The sequence below is a fragment of the Notolepis coatsorum genome (assembly GCF_963971535.1).
Source record: "Notolepis coatsorum genome assembly, chromosome: 14".
NCBI lineage: Eukaryota > Metazoa > Chordata > Actinopteri > Aulopiformes > Paralepididae > Notolepis > Notolepis coatsorum.
This window is the reverse complement of record NC_140178.1, coordinates 7,701,644-7,715,677: the sequence shown is the minus strand read 5'-3', so window position 1 is coordinate 7,715,677 and position 14,034 is coordinate 7,701,644. Positions and strand designations below refer to the sequence as shown.

The window sequence follows — 14,034 nt, the reverse complement described above, 5'->3', positions numbered from 1 at the left end:
CCCGTAGGTGTCCCTTGAGAGAGGTTTTGAAAGTGGGTAGTGATCCACATTCCTTTACAGCTTTGGGTAGGGCGTTCCACATTGATGTGGCATAATTGCGAAACGTGTTTAGTCCCTTATTTGAGCCGAATCTGGGTTTAACATGATTTGTGGAGCTCGCTCTGGTGTTGTGATCGTGGTATTCACTGACCTTTGGGAAGTATTTTGACATGTACATGGGTACCTTGGTCGTGTAGTGTATCTTGTAGACCAGGCCCATTGCAAGTTGCTGTACTCTGTCGTCTACTCTAAGCCATCCTAGGTTGTCAAAGTGGGCAGGGGTGAGGTGGGTTCTAGGAGTAAGGTCAAGCAGTAGTCTGACCAGTTTGTTTTGAGATGTTTGTAATTTAGTTTTTAGCGCCTTTGAGGTGCTTTGGTACCATGAGGTGCAAGCATAGTCGTAGTACCCCTGAATGAGTGCTCCTGCCAGAGTCTTCAGGGTATTCTTGTTTACCAGAGAGGAGATCCGGTACAAGAATCGAGTTCGTTGGTTGACTTTTTTTATTACATTGGATGCCATTTTGTCACAGGAGAGATTAGCCTCTAGGATGGAACCCAGGTAGGTAATTTCATCTTTCCTTGTGACAATATTGTCACCCACTGTAACTGAGAAGCCGTCGGTCTTGCTGAGTTTGTTATTTGAACCGAAGAGAATGGACTCTGTTTTGCCCATGTGTAATGATAGTTTGTTATCAGCGAGCCATATGCAGATTCTGCCTAGTTCCGAGCTGAGGGTTTTTTTAACCTGTAACTTGTTCTTGTCAGAGACCAGCAGGGCTGAGTCGTCCGCAAACAGGAACAAGTTGCAGTCACAAGCTGACGACATGTCATTTGCATAAATTAGGAACAGTAGCGGTCCTAGTATGCTTCCTTGTGGAACACCACAGCTCACTGTGAGGGGGGGGGATAGGGTACCGTTTACCTCCACCATCTGTTCCCTCCCCTCAAGGTAGGATTGCATCCAGCTCACTGATAGACTATCAAAACCAATTGCTTTTAGCTTGTCAATCAGAATGGAGTGATTGACCGTGTCAAAGGCCTTTTGTAGGTCCAGCATGACCATGCCGCAGTATTTGCCTGCGTCCACCTCTTGTTTGATGTGGTCATTCAAATAGAGAAGGCATGTGTCAGTGGAGTGGGATGTTCTGAAGCCAGATTGGAATTCGTAGATTAGATTTTTTTCCGCTAGGTACTTTTCGACCTGTTCGTAGACTATTTTTTCCATGACTTTCGAGGTGGAGGTCTACATGACATGTATGAAAGGTGCTTTATAAATACTTACTTACTTACTTACTTTCGAGGTGGAGGTGAGAATAGAAACAGGGCGGTAATTGCCTGGGTCTAATTTGCTGCCCTTTTTGTGCAGAGGGGTCACCCTCGCAATTTTGAAGTCCTTGGGGACGTGTCCCTGTTTTATGGAGAGGTTTATTATGTGTGTGATGATTGGGGTGATGGCGGCTGCTGAGTCTCTGAGGAATTTGGAGGGGATGTTGTCATGGCCAGTGGCCTTGTTAGGTTGGAGGGCGCTCAGTTTATTGAGTACCTCATCTGTTGTTACCATTTCCAGCTTGAAGTCGTCCTTGCGGACCCCTAGGTTTTTGTAGTAAGCTACTATGTGTTCTACCCCATAAAGCCCTGAGTGGGAGGGTAGTTTGTTTACTAGTGTTGTGGCTATGTTTGTGAAGAAAATGTTTAAGTAATTGGCTACATCCAGCTTGTCTGTGATGAGCGTGTTGTCCGTTTTTATGTTTATGTTTGAGAATCTGGTTTTAAGTTTTTTACTGCATCCTAGTTGATTATTGAGTAATTTCCAAAGTTCACGTGGTTTGTTTTTGTTTTCCTCAGTTTTGTCATTGATGAAATTCTTTTTTGCAGTTTTGATCATGGAGTTTACGTCGTTTCTTAGTCTGTTTCTTTCTAGTTTGAGTTCAGTCACGTGGGCTTGGAGTTCACTGCTCGTGCTTTTAGTAAGCTTTGACTGACTTTTACGAAACTCAGAGCATTTTTTGTCTCTGGTTTTCATAGCGGCCAGTATTTCGGAGTGCATCCACGGCTCAGCGCGATTTTTTACCCTGGTGGTTCTTAGGGGGGCCATGTCGTTTAGTATTGTTGAGAATTTGGTTTTGAAACCATGCCATGTTTCTTCAACCAGTGTACCATTGAGTTCATCTGACCAGTCCAGACTCTCCAGTTCACAATGGGCCAATTACCATAAAAACAGCCTGACATGACAGGTTTTTAATTGATTGAAAATTGTATTTAACATATTGCAGAATGGGTACAATACAGTACAGCTCAATACACACAATTGCTAAGGGTATGCAGACCAGAGAAAAACGTTCGTCTAGTTTACATCAGGGTCCCCCATTTTCAATTCATCATAACATGACATACATGACAGACAGTACTGCTACATCTATACATTTATTATGACATATACCAGATTTACAAATACAGTACTGTTTTTGATACAAGAAGAGTCTAAAAAAGAGAGTATATACATTTGTTGCTCGATAAATTAGAATATCGTGGGAAAAGTTATTTTATTTCAGTAATTCAATTCAAAAAAGCAAAACTCTCGTAGATTATAGATTCATTACACACACAAAGTGAAATATTTCAAGCCTTTATTTGTTTTAATTTGGATGATTGTGTCTTACAGCTCATGTCATGATGAAAGCCCAAAATTCTGTATCACCAATGTATTTTTCGTTTGTATATAGAAATGTTCATGTATGTTCACTCAGTACTTGGTTGGGGCTCCTTTTGCACAAATGTCTGCATAAATATACAGCTAAATATATAGACTTTTCCATGATATTCTAATTTATTGAGCTGCACCTATATCAAAATAGCCCAGGTCACACTTTTCCTGACTTTTCCTGATACCGAGACAAACAGACAAATCTATACGTGCCTAGCGAACGTTGAATAATTACCTTATCATACTCATAACTGGAAGTATAGTCTTAATATGATGAAAAAGAATCCCCACAATGCCCAATAGCATAAAACTGCAGTGCCGCAGCCCCATACATAGGAGGGGCCTGCCGCCTGTACTGTGCGTTGGGGGCCTGTACTGTGTGTTGGGTGCCTGTACTGTGTGTTGGGGGCCTGTACTGTGTGTTGGGGGCCTGTACTGTGTGTTGGGGGCCTGTACTGTGTGTTGGGGGCCTGTACTGTGTGTTGGGGGCCTGTACTGTGCGTTAGGGGCCTGTACTGTGCGGTGCACTACTGCGCATGCGAGAAACAAAGTAAAGTAATTCTAATCTAGTCTAAGGATTAAGTTTAGGCCCTCATCCAGAATAGGTTAAGTTTAGAGTAACAGTCAGGGCTGGTAATCCAATTGATATTCAGTTTAAGATAAGAATTCTAGTCTATATAGACAATTGGTTGCATTGAATGCTTTATTTGGTTACTCCTAGTCCAATTGATATTCAGTTTAGGACAAAAATATTTTGGACATTAGGTCCTATTTTTCATATGTTACTATATGTTCCGTATGTTACTTTATGCTTCTAGTGTCCTATATTATATGTTACTTCTGTTACTGTTGTTTCTCGCATGCGCGGTAGCGCACCGCACAGTACAGGCCCCCACTGCACAGTACAGGCCCCCAACGCACAGTACAGGCCCCAACACACAGTACAGGCCTCCAACACACAGTGCAGGCCCCAACACACAGTACAGGCCCCCAACTCACAGTACAGGCCCCCAACGCACAGTACAGGCCCCCACTGCACAGTACAGGCCCCCACCGCACAGTACAGGCCCCCAACGCACAGTACAGGCCCCCGACGCACAGTACAGGCCCCCAACGCACAGTACAGGCCCCCACTGCACAGTACAGGCCCCCAACGCACAGTACAGGCCCCCAACGCACAGTACAGGCCCCCAACGCACAGTACAGGCCCCCAACCCACAGTACAGGCCCCCAACGCACAGTACAGGCCCCCAACACACAGTACAGGCCCCCAGCACACAGTACAGGCCCCCAACGCACAGTACAGGCCCCCAACACACAGTACAGGCCCCCAACGCACAGTACAGGCCCCTCCTATGTATGGGGCTGCGGCACTGCAGATTATACCCTACTACTCCAATGCCTGCACTGATCTGTGTTTGTCTTCCACCACAGCGGGGCGCTGACGCGCTGTTCTCTCCTCCTCACCTGTCAGTCAGGCTCTTGTAGATTGAAGATAATTTATGGCTGGAACTCGCCCGACTGAACAAACAACTCGTCTATCTCTGAAGTATCTGCAGCTGACTTCTCACTGCACTCTCGTCTCTTCTTGACTTGACTTGAAGATGAATAACTTAGGAGGCAGCAGGAGGTGGAATCGTGATGATGTCAAGTGAGGACATGTTTTCTCTCAGCTAATTGTTTGTCTTCACCTTTTACACCTGTTCAGTGCACCTACTAGTCGCAACATAGTTTCCACATCCAAGTTCATCAAGTTTTGTTTTATGTGTCACATTATATAATGTACATTATTACAGTGAAATGTCTGAGCCCCCTGCTGAGATTGTGCTTCATATACAGTCAAACAAAAAGTTAAAATGCTTTCCTTAACCCTTTCACTGCCCCACTACAGAAGGTTAACCCTTTACTATCACACTACCGACGGTTTGATTGATTGATTGAAAACTTTATTAACAGATTGCAGAATGGGTACAATACACAGTACAGCTCAATATACACACAATTGTTAAGGGGGATGCAGACCAGAGAAAGACTTTCGTCTTGTTTACATCAGGGTCCCCCATTTTCAATTCATCATAACATATCATACATGACATACAGATACATGTATGACATACCAGATTTACAAATACAGTACTGTTTGTGATACAAAAAGACAGGTTACCGTCGGTAGTGTGATAGTATAAAGGGTTAACCTTCCGTAGTGTGGCAGTGAAAGGGTTAGCCGGCTGTTTTGTGTTAAAGTCACCCCATTCTCTCCATCCCCCTGTTTGTAGGCGCTAGTGCCTATAGCCGCGGCTAGTGCCTTGCCTTTTCCACCCTCCCCCCCCCCCCCCCTCCCCCCCTGAGTTTTCTGTCGCTCGCTTTCATAGCCTACAGTACACATACACAGGAAGTCACTCTTCTGCTTTTTTGTGCCGCTGCGGTTTTCTGTCAGTGTGCTACTAGACGGTTTCGACCTCCCCCCGTTCCTTCCTCTCTCACACCCTTAATGTGCTGAGCTCACCACCACCACATAGGAGCCTGTTAGGTTGGGTACCAGAGTACAGAGAGTGTAGCTGTAGAGAGAGATACAACAAGCAGGTCACCTCACAGACAGTAGACGGTCTCCGTAGAGATCTCCAGGACTGAACCTGTAGTTCCAGGGAGAGACTGGGGGCTGAAGGGAGTCGACAGACGATGAGGGTTGACGGTCTTGTTTCGACAGCCGCGCCGTCCTCAGGACTAACACCTATTCGACACAGATCAGTGGTTTGATCGATGTCCCTCGCCGTGGTGGTGGCAGACCAAGGGGCCACAGAGTAGACACAGGATTTCATGGGACTTGTCTTCCGCTTTTTGGAAGCCATATTTTGGGAGACTTTGGTGGGCGGGGGGACTCGAGGACCTTTTTTTTTTAGACCAGGAGACTTTCTCAGCGGAAGGAGTTAGCTTAACGGTTTCCCCCTGGATTACTTTTGGAGATTAGTGATGGGGAACGCGGTGGCGGGCGCGGAGCAGACGGAGGCCGGCCGGGAGGCCAGGAACTCCTCCGTCAGCTCGGCGGGCCCCCCGGCCCCGGGGGACCACGCTCCGGCCCTGCTGCAGAGGAAGCAGCAGCACCCGGCGCCCCCCAAGCTGCCCATGCCCCCGGAGGACGAGCTGGACGAGCGCTTCGGCCTGGTGCTGGTGAGTAGAGGGAGGGGGGGATGAGGAGAGAGAGGGGTCTCTCGTAGTCACACAGGGATATAGAGGGCCTCACACATAGGGGTGTAACTAGGGATGCTCGATATTGGCTTTTTTACCGATACCGATACACCGATATTGTCCAACTCTTAATTTCCGATACCGATATAAACCGATATCAACCGATACCGATATATGCAGGGTTTCCCCCCCAAAAAATGGAATAATTTCAGGTAATTAACATTACATATCTCTTGTTGTGGAATTAACACAACATTATGCATACTTTTGACAATAAATAAAACCATAATTTGTTCTTACTTGCTTGCCTGGGTAAATAAAGGTTATAGAAATGTAAATTTTTTTAAAAAAAAATTTGGAAAACCGATACTTTCCGATATCACATTTTAATGCCGATATCGGCCGATAATATCGGTAGGCCGATAATATCGGACATCCCTAGGTGTAACGGTACACAAAAACCACGGTTCGGTACGTACCTCGGTTTTTTGAAGTCACGGTTCGGTACGGGGTTTTCGGTTCAGTGGGGGGAAAGTTTGGCTTTCCATGTTCCACTCAGGGGTGAGTGACTAATTGTACTTGTAGGGCTGTCGACGAATATTCTATATTGAAATTAATAATCGACTTGTAAAATTTAATTTTATTTATTATTATATTAGATTGTGAAAAAAACAGCCCCCGGTGGGCGGTCGGTCGTTAGTGGTTTAACATACCATTGTATTAGTTCGGTATACGGTACAACACACTGAAACGGTTCGGTACGGATACGTGTACCTTTACACCTCACACGCTTGCTACAGTATATTGACCAGAACAATACCAGCTAGTGGGGGGGGGGGGGGGGGACACAGACAATTAGGTACACTGACCTGGGCCCAGTAGGACCCTCTGATGGTCCATAGACTTTATGATTTAAAGGAACACGCCAACATTTTGGGGAAATGAGCTTACCGTCTTCTCCAGAGAGAGACAAGAAGATAGATACCAGTTTTCCTCTCTGTGTGCGTTCAGTAGAAATCTATCTGGCTGCACGTTAGCCTAGCTTAGCACAATGAATGGAAGCGGACAGTGCCGGTTAGCCTTCGGGAGAGGTGTTTTAGTTGGACAATGCCTAGGGCTAACCGGCCATGTCCGCTTCCATTCATTGTGCTAAGCTAGGCTAACGTGCAGCCAGATAGCTTTCTACTGAACGCACACAAGAGAGGAAACTGGTATCTATCTTCTTGTCTCTCTCTCTGGAGAAGACGGTAAGCTCATTTCCCCAAATGTTGGCGTGTTCCTTTTAGCGGGGGGCCCCAGTGGGATAATTGTGTCCCAGGCGCAGGCATTACACATGGCGGCCCTGCGGGTGTTCAGATCGCCATCAACGGTCTTCAATTACATCGATTACATTCAATGAGAAACGGACTACATTTCATATAGGGGGCGACTAGTAGTGGCTCAGGAGGTAGAGCAGTCGTCTGGTGATAGGTTCCATTCCCGCTCCTCCCCGGGGCAGCGGGTCGAAGTGTCCTTGAGCAAGACACGAAACCCCCAACTGCTCCCGATGAGCAGGTTGGCACCCTGCACCTCTGCCGTAAATTGCAAAGCGCTTTGGATAAAATCTGCTATATAAATTTACCATTTACACATTAGCTAGGCCTAGTTTAAAATGGTTAGAGAGGCTTAGAGCAGCGTTGTAATCTCTTTTGGACCGTCAAATTGCCAAACTGATTGATTGAACACAGACTGGATCTTTGCCCGATCTCAAACCTCGCACGATCGTTTAGATGTACGAACACTCGGGTGTCTCTAATCGTCTTCCTTCCTCTCAGAGGGCCACGTTTAGTGTCAGCCTGATTGGCTACGCAATCATTATTCGAGGTGAAACGCTGTAACCTAATTGGTTGATAAATAGTTTTGAATTTGAACCGTGGCCGTTAGTGTTTGTTCACCCCAGCGGAGTGACGGCAAAGTGATCAATTAAAAAGGTAGTCCACCAATCGGAAGACAATAAACGTATATTTATTTATTATTGTGGGGCGACAGTGGCTCAGGAGGTAGAGCATTCGTCTGGTAATCTGGAGGTTCCCGCCCCCGGTTCGATTCCCTCTCCTCCCCGGGCAGCGTGTCTAAGTGTCCTTGAGCGAGACACTTACATGTAACCCCCCCTAACTGCTCCTCCCGATGAGCAGGTCGGCACCTTGCATGGTCGCGGTGTGAGTGAATGGGTAAAGATGGGAGGAACAAATTGTAAAGCGCTTTGGATAAAAGCTGCTATATAAATGCACCATTTTACCATTTATTTAAAGACTAATTACTAATTGTGTGAGGCGCTGCTGACCTCACAGTAGCTTCCCAGACGTGAGAGTGACAGGCCTGGTACTTACAGCCTTCCTGGGCAGCTACCGGCTGGACCCAAGAGGAAGTCGATGCTCAAAACGATTGCATGGTTCTATTGAGTAACACGCTCCACACGAGAGAGAGAGAGAGAAAGAGACCATAAGACCGGAAGGCTTGTTTGTCGAAATGTTTCCCCATTATTTCAACAGTTGGCCAACAATAAGTAGGAAAACATGTTGCCTGGTGAAAAAAGTGTTTTCCCTCTATGTCAACAGTTACAGCGAGATGGAATGAGATGGAGTGAATATGAAAAAAAAGAAAGAAAGTGTAATAGTATCAAATATTAACTTTTGTCAAGTTTCAACAGTCTGGCCTCTATGTAAGTTTAAGTTTATTTCGATCCCCCATTAGCTGTTACAAATGGCAAGCAGCTACTCTTCCTGGGGTCCACACAAAACAACAAATACAAACAAACATAATTAAAAATAAAACCAACAATAAACATATGAAACAATATACATAACATAATAAAACATAATTATCCCCCCCCCCCCACACCCATCCAACCCACCTCATTACATTAGCATTATACCAAAATATTACAAAATGACTAGTAAAATAATAAAATTTTATATTTCAAGCATTGTGCCTGTACCCAAAAGTAACCTCTTTACTTGCTTTTTAAAGCTTTCTTTGCTTGTTGCTTGAGTCATTATATATGGCAACCTATTCCACTGTGAGATGGCCCCATACATAGCAGTTATTTTCAGTGCACCTAAGATAGCAACCACTGCTGTCAACACCACCATTCCTCCCAGGTGCCAGGCTCCTCATTCACTTCCATTCATTTAGGGGATTCCGTCTACGTCTAAATATCATACTTCTGAAGTATAAACTACACTACGGCTGTGTAGATTTCAACAAAACAGACAATTCTGAGCCACGGGTACGACATGTTTGTTTTCGAATTTGATGCGTCTTTACTCTTCACAGATTCATCACTGTTGAAAAGTAAAGGCAGAACCGGTAAATGTATTGTAGGTTTGAGTGCTCTGTACTTTGCACAGACTGTTTGGAGAGCGGTTACCATGGTTACTGCTGCCGGCTTGCTGGGAGAAAGATTCTAAACATTCTCTGAAAAGTTTGACAGTTGGTCAAGAAGTAGTTCCTTTACTGATCATTTGAAAATAATGACATTAGCAAAAAACATTTTTGACACGGAACAATTATATTACACACAATAATATTGTTGTATAGTTTGTTTATACTTCAGAAGTAATATTTAGACATGGTCCTCAAAGTGAATGGAAGCGACATCTGGGAGGAATGACGGTGACAGCGGACGACAGTGGTTGCTATCTTACTTGTAGATTACTTTAGATAGATAGTAAGACTACAGATTTTACTATTTTACTTTCTACTAAAGTGAAATATAAATCTTTAAGGCAAAAGAAATGCAAGATTCTCCCAGATGTATTGAACTAACTACTCACGTTGCCCTTACTGGGAAAAAAATAATAATAATATGAGTTTTCTCCATTCTCTAAACTTGTGTGGAATAGTCTTAAAAACAAATAAAATGTATTTGTAAGGCCCGACAACACGTTAATGTCCCCATGCATGGGCCGCACACGTCTTCTTTAAACAAGTCAAGAAGAAACACAGTAGGAGAAGAACAAAACACAAAAACACCATGAAGTCCCAACATTCTTTAAATAAATAAAATAAATGAATGAATGCAACACTCCCAGACATACCCCACGCAATTCTAACTGTGGTTAAGGTCATGGCTAATACGTGCTTAGGCAGTACCAAACAAGTTAATAATTTTGGGATTGAAAGACAGTCATAATTGCTCTCAATATTCATTAATTTACATTTACAGTGACTTAGCTGAACGCTTTATCCAAAGCGACTTACAAGTTCTGTATGACAAGTTTAAGTTTAAGTTTATTTGGATCCCCATTAGCCACAGCAGTGCTGGGGCTATTCTTCCTGGGGTCCATAACACATAAAATACAGTTACAGACTTATACACTCACATTTACATGTCATACAGACAATTAAAACAACAATAAAAACCCTTATACACTCACAACATTTACATGTCATACAGACAATTAAAACAACAATAAAAACCCTAATCAAATTCATAATACAATATAAAAATATATACTCCTTATGAATATGACAAGTCATCAGGAAGGGCACAACTCTATCAGCTGAGTAACAATGTTCATCAACGTGTTGAGTGCTACAGTGTAGGTTAGTATATTAGGACGAGTGCATGACAATAAGAAGGTTCGTTTTACATATTTTTTTATTCTATTTTATTTATTTATTTTTATTTATCTTCATTTCAGATATTCAGATATTCATCAAAGCACACTGTCCTAAAATGTTGACAAGGAAGGCCTATTCAAGGGGAGATGCCTGCATTAACATCTTCCCTTGTTGGGTTGTGGCACGACCGGTCCGACAACATAATACACATGTTCTGTTGTTAGCTTCTGGGAGGGATAGTTAGTTAGCCTGTAGATTAGACTCCAGATTAAACTACCCATTCAAAAAGCTATAAGATTGCGGACTGAGAAATTATATTTGATAAGTCTGAACCAATGATGCAGTTTCTTCACCAGTTTCTTCAAATAGACTCCACATTTCTGCCTAGTCAGATGACCAAACTGTTTCTCCTCAAAACTATAAATGTCTCAGGCTTAAAGGGCAACGCCACTCAAATTATTATTTCCATGGCCTAAGACAGTTTAATCAATGTTTGTGAACGTGAGCTACTCTCTCTCCCAAAGCCATAAACCAGAGAAGTAAGAATCAAACTTGCGACGTCATCGGGTATAAAGTCTGGAGCTGCTCCATTGACAATGCATGGGAGACTGATTTTATGAACCCATATAATGTTTGTTTTCTTTTTTTATATCCAAATTATCTTTATTCTCAGAACATTCTCCTGGGTGTTGAAGTGGTCTGCACACGGCGGGCGACAGACGTCGCCTGGCGATGTGATCGCCTGTCGCTCAATGACAATCGCTTAGCCCCCCACACCAGAGGCGACCGTTCTCAGGTATAATAAGCTATGTGTCGCTCTGTTTAGCTGGGGGTGTTTCCCCCCGGGAGATATACTGTAGGAGGGCGGACCGCCGGGACCGGACGTTTAGGTAACGGTTGTTGTGAAGCGGGTTAGCAGGTAGCTGTGTGTGTTGTGCAGTACGAGAGAGTATTAACCTGTAAAACCCATGACCCAGTGTCATCTATAACATCATATACTCAGAACATTCTCCTGGGTGTCTCTCAGTGTCATCTATACCATCATATACTCAGAACTTTCCGAAATTGGGCGTAGTTCCTCTTTTAAAGCTATAAATGACATTAAAGCGTGACATTGTCCTGTCACTGTTTGTTCTGGGTCATTTCTTTGTAATGTGCTCTTCTCCGAACTGTCTGTAGTTTAACATCAACTCCGTTTCCTGACCAACACTCCAGATATCTATCTACCTCACTTCCCCTTTTCGCCGAAAGCTTGCTGATCTTGAATTCAAACACACGCCACGATTCTTTGAGTGTCAGAGAGCGAGAGAGAGAGTTATAAGCGGTCAAGTGAGTTGATGATGTTGAAGAGGAGGGTCCGTATTTCAGCTAACTCTTAAGCTAGGAACTAAAAATAGTACTTCCCCTTCGTTTCTGAACCACGCTTCTAAAGGGCGACACCCTCCCACTGATACTGTAATTGGTGAGCTGGATAATCTAGAGGTGGTGGCTGAGAGGAGGATGAGGAAAAAGCTAGAAGCCATCCTGGAGAACCCCTCTCACCCCCCTCTGAGGAGCTAGCCAGAATGAAGAGCACGTTCAGCCAAAGACTCACCCCCCCCCCCCCCCCCCCCCCCCCCCCCCACCCGACACACCACAAACCGCCTGGGCCGGTCCTTTATACCGGCAGCCATCAGGCTCTACAACAAAGGGCTTGGACGGCCGGATCTGCTGCCAGAACTATCATTGTCAGAACTCAGGACTTGAGAACTAGAGACTCACATCACTGTACTGAGTGACTATCTTGTATTGTGCACTAGAGACTCATATCACTGGACTCATATCACTGGACTATCTTGTGTTTTGTATTTCTTTTACATTATATTGTATTTATATTTTATATTGTATCTATAGTGTATATAGATACTGGACTGTGAAGCTCTGTATCTCCCCCCCCCCCCCCCCCCATGCTGCTTTTACACCTGAATTTCCCCAAGGGGATTAATAAAGGATCATCTTATCTTATCTTACCCCAAGGTGTTTATCCTTTTGGTTATAAGGCCTCTGCCAAAATAAAAATACACCGTGGGGACCCCTCCTCTGCCACCGTGGGGACCCCTCCTCTGCCACCGTGGGGACCCCTCCTCTGCCACCGTGCGGACCCCTCCTCTGCCACCGTGCGGACCCCTCCTCTGACACACCAGAGACAAAAAAGGGACGTTTTCCGGTGCACCAATTTACGGCCCTCTCTCTCTTATCTTTTTGACGTGTCTTAATTAACAGGAAGCCACAGACCACTGCGCAACAACATCTCTGTATGACCACACCCTCCCGGGGAGATTCAAATTCACACTTTGCTTCCGTCATAATAACACAAGTAAATCATTCCTTTTTTTTTTTTTTTTTTTTTTTCAAAGACGTGTTGTCACTTTTGGGGGGGAGGGGGGCTCACAAGAAAATATGAAATAAATAAATAAATAAATTGGGTTCACCCGAATCGACTCGGAGCACAACGTTAACCCCTTCACTGCCGCACTACCAAAATGGTTAACCCTTTCACTGCGACAATACAGACGGTTAACCCTCTCACTGCCACACGACATTACCCCTGCATAAGGTTAACCCTTTAAAGGGTTAACGCGGTATTAATTGAGAGGGATTTAGATTAGGTGCGATGCACATCTACTGGTCTCGGAAACATGCGAATCATCTGTGAATCCTTTTTATTTCATTTCCGATTAGATTCAAATGTATTGTCGTCATGTGTAACGGTAAAGTGCAATAGTAATATACAATGTACAGGTGATTAAACTGGGTATACAATATATTAATTAGTACTACTGAGTGTAGTGCAAATCAGATGTATGTACAGAGTTGTAGTATTAATATGTACAGTGATACAGGTATAAATACACTATGGTAGTAAGTCATACTGGCCAGCAGTGTAACTAGTAAGAGTAGGTAAGGGATATGTACAGATATAGATATACAGTAGTATTAATATGTACAGACAGTGATACAGGTTTAAAGACACTATGGTAGTAAGTCATACTGGCCAGCAGCCTAACTAGTAAGAGTAGGTAAGGGATATGTACAGATATAGATATATTATTAATATGTACAGTGATACAGGTATAAAGACACTATGGTAATAAGTCGTACTGGCCAGCAGTGTAACTAGTAAGAGTAGGTAAGGGATATGTGCAGATATAGATATAGTATTAATATGTACAGTGATACAGGTATGAATACACTATGGTAGTAAGTCATACTGGCCAGCAGTGTAACTAGTAAGAGTAGGTAAGGGATATGTACAGATATAGATATATTATTAATATGTATTATGTACAGTGATACAGGTATAAAGACACTATGGTAGTAGTCATACTGGCCAGCAGTGTAACTAGTAAGAGTAGGTAAGGGATATGTACAGATATAGATATAGTATTACAGACAGTGATACAGGTTTAAAGACACTATGGTAGTAAGTCATACTGGCCAGCAGCGTAACTAGTAAGAGT

The 14,034-nt window shown here is 43.8% G+C and overlaps 1 protein-coding gene across 2 annotated transcripts in view; it reads left to right on the top strand.

Annotated features, from left to right (window-relative positions):
* Positions 1-5,304: 5,304 nt before the first annotated feature.
* The window catches only part of fmnl1a (formin-like 1a), a 67,428-nt gene continuing 58,698 nt past the window's right edge, over positions 5,305-14,034 (top strand). The window contains exons 1-2 of one of the 2 annotated variants that reach the window (XM_084329562.1): positions 5,305-5,911; positions 11,208-11,330. In XM_084329562.1, coding sequence (XP_084185688.1) covers positions 5,714-5,911; positions 11,208-11,330 — 321 coding nt within the window. In that variant the 5' untranslated portion in view covers positions 5,305-5,713. The remainder of the gene's footprint in view (positions 5,912-11,207; positions 11,331-14,034) is intronic. The other variant, XM_084329563.1, reaches the window with a different exon arrangement.